We start from the raw sequence: 6,244 nt of genomic DNA, 5'->3' as shown, positions 1-6,244 counted from the left end.
CCAAAAAACAAATATATATATATATACACACACACACACACACACACACATATATGTATATATGTATACAGTCACTGAATTATATTTTTTGCATGTGTGTAAATATATACACACATGTAAAAATATAATTCATATACACATATATATTTACACACATGCAAAAAATATAATTCAGTGAGTTTTGTCACCTCAATAGTAGTCACTTTTGTAGGTAATAAACTTACTCAAATGCTGCCCACGGAAAAGGTTATTTTGGAACTAATTTCAGTTCATTCTGTTATCACTGGTGGCAACTTCGTATCATTTGCAATACTGCCAAAATTGTTTTTGAGATATTACAAGGAAATATATAGGTAGTAGTTTGTATAACATCATTCTTAGTTAAAAACGACACAAAACTCATTTTGTGAACTGGAATAGGGTTAAGGTAAAATAGTCGATCATTCAGCTCTAGTTCACTCTCCTGGTACCATAAATATTCCCTTCAATATTCCACAATTTCTACAGAGTAAATTGTCAGACGCTGCCTGGTCAATTTGGCATTAACAATGTTATTGATGGAAAACGATCAATTGTGTCATTTTATACACACACGTGATATACACTAGGCCAGGGCTTGGCAAACTATGGTCTGGGGCCCAAATCTGTTTTTCTACAATGTACATGCTAAGAGGAGTAAGAATAGCTTTCACATTTTTAAATGGTTGAAAAAAATCACAATAATATTTTAACCCGTGAAAATTACATGAAATTCAAATTCCAGTATCCATCAATAAAGGTTTTTTTTAGGACATAGCCGTGCTCATCTGTTTCTGTATTGGCTATGCCTGCTTTTGCAATAAAATGTTGAGTAGTTATAACAGAGACTGTATGGCCCACAAATTCTAAGACATTTCCTTTCTGACCCCTTCACTGGACCCAAGTGGGTCCTTGGAAGTATTGAAGTTTCCAATTACAGATTTTTTTTGTTTCTGAATATCAATACTGGGAGAAGGGTGATGCAGCTGGGACAGTGTTTGCAAGGATCTAATAAGGCAGAGATTATAGAAGATAAATACATGAGGGTTGCCTCGGATAGGATGTAAAGGCCCGGTAAAATCTGAGCGGTCTGATCCAACTAAGCAATAAAACACAGGGTTTACATATACCACTGCAGCAGCAAAGGAAGCTCTTACTAATTGAGCCACATGAGACCCTGGTGAGATGCAATCCCAAGGAGCCTAGTGAGATTTGTTGCCAATGATGTCTGCAAATAGCAGGCTGGCCGAACAGTGTCACTGTGATACAGTGACGGTTCCCTAATACTACCCTACCCTGCTTCTTTACTAGATATCCTCACATCACTTAGCATCCAGATGTATCTGTGCATCTGTAATGGCACGTATGAATTCTAACTAAGAAATGGATCTGAAAGGAAGGCTCTGGAAAGCAGGCCCCAGGTACACATTCTTCCCAAATAATAACCTCTCAGTAAGGATTCAGAGCTGGGGGCAGAACGCAGAAGACTGCTGAACTACGTACAGGTGTTTCAAAATCAAAGACTGGTGAACATTTTATTCATTCTGTGTTTGATCATTACCAGTGGGACAGGTGGATAAAATAGGGTAGGGTAATGGGTGGAGGGAAAAATTAGATAAGATCAGTGATGGGATGATCTGCCTGGAAGGAGTCTATTCCTCTGGACTTTCGGCTGGGGCATTCGACACTCCATGTGGATTTTGAACCAGAATGGAGAGGGGCAGGGAGATCGGCCTGAAAACCAAAGAGATTCAGTGACTGATTGTTTTGAGCTCAAGGATTATAGTCAAGGTTTGCAAATAGTCAGTTCTCCTCCTGACATCTTAGAGAGCCAGGCTTCATCTCCTATGATGAGGTGGAGCTTCTCTTGTCGGGGAAAATACACTTGCTGGGAGAATGGGAGTTGGATGTTACATCTCTGAAAAATTTTCATGACTCCTGAGTACCAGAGAGGTAACCAAATTGCCTCCTTAAGAAAATGGTGAACACTGGTTGCTGCTGGGGAGTGGAACCGCTGGTGGCTCAGGGTGGGAGAGAGAGCGTTTATTTCCTTCTCTGTTTGCCTCTTATCAAAAACAAGAACACACTCCCCCATGTTGCTCACCTCACTGCCTGAGAATAGCAAGGCCTAGAACAATTAGGGCTAGAACAATTTCCTTCCTCAAGACTATAGGGCTGACGTCGGAGCTAGAGGAGGGATCCAAAATTCAGAGCAGAGTGGAGTTGCGAATTGAGTGAAAAACCTTGACCAAAAGGGCGATTCAAGATCAGGACATGAAAGAGACCAAAAGCAGCTACTGGAGGGAGGTGTGGTCCAGAACCAGAACACAAAGCACCAGGGAAACAGAGGAGCAAGAGCAAACTGGTGGAGAATAAAGTGAGACGTGTGTGAGAAAAGCCAAGGACAAGAGGCTGAGGCAAGAGGATGGAGGATCCATGAGAACATAGGATCAGCTCAAGAGCCCTGGGCAGCAAGTTGCAGGCCAAGGTAAAATTCATGTCAGCAACGAAACAGATTTGGTGGGTGGGCACATAAGGGATACTGTTCTACGAGAACTCTCCCATCTGGGGGTACTCCTAGATCATGCTCTAGTCTGGGGTTTAGTGATTCTGAGTGTGAATGGTTTGCTCTGGGTGAGTTATAGCAGTAATTCTACTTCCCCCAAAGCTGAAGCACGTTCGAGTTATCATCTCATTGAATATTTTCTGAGAAACGTTGCAAATGAGCAATGGGTTTGACGTGACTTTTACTCAGCAAATAATCTAAGGTAGTAACTTAAGTCCTTTTCATTATAGCTATTTGAATAATTTGAACTCAGACTCCTGATGACCTGTGTCTCTGGATGCTGTGTCTAAACCTTGTCTGGGCCAGCACTGCTCCTGGTACCCCACACTCCAGCATGGTCTTGGGCCAGTACCTTTGGAAGGGTCACTCTAGCTCTGTGCACAGGACTGGAATAAGTCCAGAAACAAGTTTTCTCGGGATCTCTGCATTATAATATATTGGAGACAATGCCTGCAGGTACTGTTGTGGGTTCCTGGCCCTGGCCCAGGAACACACAACTCTGTAACAATTACCACTTGGCTTGAGCAAAGATTAGTATGAGGTTCAGCTACAAAGTTGCAATAGCTAACCATGGCGCCTTTGTTCCAGGGTGCAGTGGGAAGTGCTTCTGGGGAACCCAGGGCATCATCTGATGTAGGAAGATGTAATGGTCCCTAAATGGAGTGTCTAGAAATGGCTAAGTTGGTAGACGTCTGTAAGCTGTTGCTTGGTTTGAGTTTTCTTGCACAATTATCTTTTATTTGGGGGATAAGGTCTAGGTTTTGGGGTGCCTCAAAATTGACAGGTATTAGTGGGGAAATTGTAATTTTTTGAAGGGGATGCAGTGAAAGAAGAGAACTAAAAATAACTGTTGAATAATTAAGTGTTGGGCCTCTACCATCAACCAATATTGTTTACCAACTTATTAAATAATAGATGTTAAGTGTAAAAATCCTTGGGTGAATCTGAGACATTGGCGAATCCCATGAAATGCTATTGCTAACCATTCCCCTTCCTGCACCTCCACCAGGCATTCTGAGATGTTCCCCGTCTATGTGGTAGCATTTGGAACTCACTTGGGAAAAGTTTCATTCCATAAATCCTGGCAGAGAGGCAGGAAGAGATAAAGGAGTTTGAACTCATAGAGATTGCTTTGGGGAGGGGTGTTGATGGGAAATTTTGCAAATAAGTGGGTTATTATAACTTGTCCACAGACTCAGGGGAAAGCAATTTATAAACTGGCACAGAGTTGGAGGCAGAAGAAAGGAAGCAAATTATCCCAAATTGTTATCTTCTGCAACATCATTATCTGCATCTTTATACATTGTTATTTCAGCCAAAAGTGCCATCACTTCCCTACTAATTCAGGTTTGAAGCCTCATGCTGTTCCACCCGACCGGGAAGCTTTCCCTCATTTCCTAGCCCCTTGTCCCATCTTTCCTTATAGATCCAATTCAAGAGCCACCTCATCCATGAAATCCACCCAACCCGTGGTGATCTTGTTTCATAACTTCTCACTGTCAATTCTCATCAGTGTTCTAAAAACTGCAGGTGCTCCGAAAGCACTTGAAAATGTTGGCCTTAGTTATTAAAAACAGGCTGCTGTGTGAGAATCAGCCCTTAGGCAGCAGACTCCCTTAATGGAGGGTCTAGAGTATCACCTGGTCTTCCTACCACACATCACATCCTGGGCCCGAGTCCCCTGGTTATACTTTCTAGGACCAGATCCTCCTCTTCCAGAAGAAGGGATACCCAAATGAGTGGGAGGTCCAAAGCACAGGCCTAGAATGAAATAAATGTAGGTCTTTTGTGAGGGATAGGTCTGTGAGCTCAGTGGGAGTGGCCCATCCAAGTTCTGAGGGGCTCCCACTGAATCATGTGTACTGGATTGGCACTCCGCATCGCTCACTGTCAGCGTGCCCCTGCCTTCTGTCCCGTACCTCAGACCCTGACTGTGAAGCAGGCCGGAACTGGAGGCCTTCTCTTGGGGTCCTCCCAGAAGAGTATGCCTCCGTGGGCACAGAGATATAGACTCCAGGAGACCTTGTTCCCACCTCTCACTGGTATGGTCCCCTGAGGCAGAATGCTGAGAACAAAGGAACAGGACAGCCACAACACAATAAGATCTGGGCAGTGAAGAGATCCAAATTTGTGAAGCCAAAGAAATCAAGAACAAGCAAGAACCAGAAGTCAACAGCCAAAAGTTCTTCAACGTTGTGAACAGCCAGGGAGATGACCCAACAGTCCAGAAAAGAGTAACCAGAAGAGCCATGACATGTAGGGAGAGGTGGTAGAGAAGACTGAAAACGTGCAGCAAATGAAGGTGCCTTACAGTGAGGCAGCGTTGGAGCTCAGGTTCAGCTGCCTCCCAGTCCTTTCACCAGGGTGGGAACCAGTCCTGAGCTGCCCTGGTGGGAAGGCTTGTAGAAGGTGATGGCTGCAGAAGCTGGCTCGTAGGATAGTGGATTCTGGGATGGGGCACAGGCAGAGGCATTTCCCCCCCAGCTTCGCACTGGAGATGACTCCATGTTTCCGAACTTGTTACCTTTTTCTTCACATACAAGCTATGTTTCCTAGTTTCTTTTGAAAGATCAGAACGAAAGTCAAGTTTTCGAGGTTTGGGGTCATCCTGCAAAATACCAAATGTAACTTTGGCAGAAATTTTCCTCATGTTCAAGTTTTCTTTCAGAATGAGTCTAACAGTTTCTTTATCTAACTTTAACTCTTCAGCCATCATCCTCACTGTTAACTGCCTGTTTGAACAAACTAAGTCCTTGACCTTCTGGATATTTTCATCTGTACGGTGGGTAACTGGCCGGCCACTTCGGGCATCATCTCGAACATCCTCCCGCCCTTCTTTAAACCTTTTGTGCCAGTCAAAAACTCTGGCCCTCGACATGACTTCATCTCCATAAGCTTCTTTTAAAAGATGGTGGGTCTCACTTGCAGACTTGTTCAATTTCACACAAAATTTGATACTAATCCTTTGTTCTAGATAGCGGTCACTCATTCTGGCACTTAACACAGGAACGTGAACAGGCCACGATTGTGAGGGGAAAGACAGAGGGACCAATCTCTATAGTGCTGCAGGTAGAATCACGTCGCTATTCTTGCTCTTCTGGAAACCTCGCCAGAAAAGAGTAACTGCTTTTCTGCGTTTTCGCCCCTCCGCTTCCAGCTGAGCCTGGGGAGGCCCGTTCTGAGAAGCTAATGGGGCAAAAGAGTAGCAGCGAGCTGGGAAAACGCAATCTCCTATAACCCACGTCTGCGTCCAACTCGTGCACGCAGATCTGCCGGGAGTGTACAAATCAGTTACCAAGGTCGTCTCGATTCTGCGGCCCTTAAAAAGTCTATGGCGATTTCTCCAACAGAGGCTTACGTGGTGGCATCTTAAGCAAGCAAAGCGAGAAGCGCCAGTGATGTAACATGCAGGCTTGCCACAGACCTGCAGAAACCCTCGCATGCCAAACCCACCGGAGCGGCCCGCACTCGCCTGCTTTAGAGTCCCAGGAGACACGCCCGCATGCGCAATTTCCTCCCCTCGCCGACTGCCTGCGCCGGCGCACTGTGGCAGCCCGCGCCAGGCCCCGCCTCCAGCTCGCCACACCCGGGCAGGCGCGCTTCCGTGCGTGTGCCCGCCTGCGGAGAAGTCAGCGGAAAGGAAGGGGCGGGGGAGGAAGG

At 45.2% G+C, this 6,244-nt stretch overlaps 1 protein-coding gene across 1 annotated transcript; it reads right to left on the bottom strand.

The window, feature by feature from the left end:
• Window positions 1-254: 254 nt before the first annotated feature.
• GVQW3 (GVQW motif containing 3) lies at window positions 255-6,108 on the bottom strand. The gene has a single exon (XM_033121537.1). The coding sequence runs from the start codon at window positions 5,571-5,573 to the stop codon at window positions 4,941-4,943; it is 633 nt and encodes a 210-aa protein (XP_032977428.1). The 5' UTR covers window positions 5,574-6,108; the 3' UTR covers window positions 255-4,940.
• Between the last annotated feature and the right edge of the window lie 136 nt (window positions 6,109-6,244).

This window comes from Rhinolophus ferrumequinum, chromosome 11 (genome assembly GCF_004115265.2).
Source record: "Rhinolophus ferrumequinum isolate MPI-CBG mRhiFer1 chromosome 11, mRhiFer1_v1.p, whole genome shotgun sequence".
In the NCBI taxonomy this organism is placed as follows: domain Eukaryota; kingdom Metazoa; phylum Chordata; class Mammalia; order Chiroptera; family Rhinolophidae; genus Rhinolophus; species Rhinolophus ferrumequinum.
This window is presented reverse-complemented; position numbering and strand designations above follow the sequence as displayed.

Bases quoted from the DNA above. Each gene is read 5' to 3' on its own strand.
- GVQW3 (XM_033121537.1), bottom strand. From the start codon at position 5,573: ATGAGTGACCGCTATCTAGAACAAAGGATTAGTATCAAATTTTGTGTG.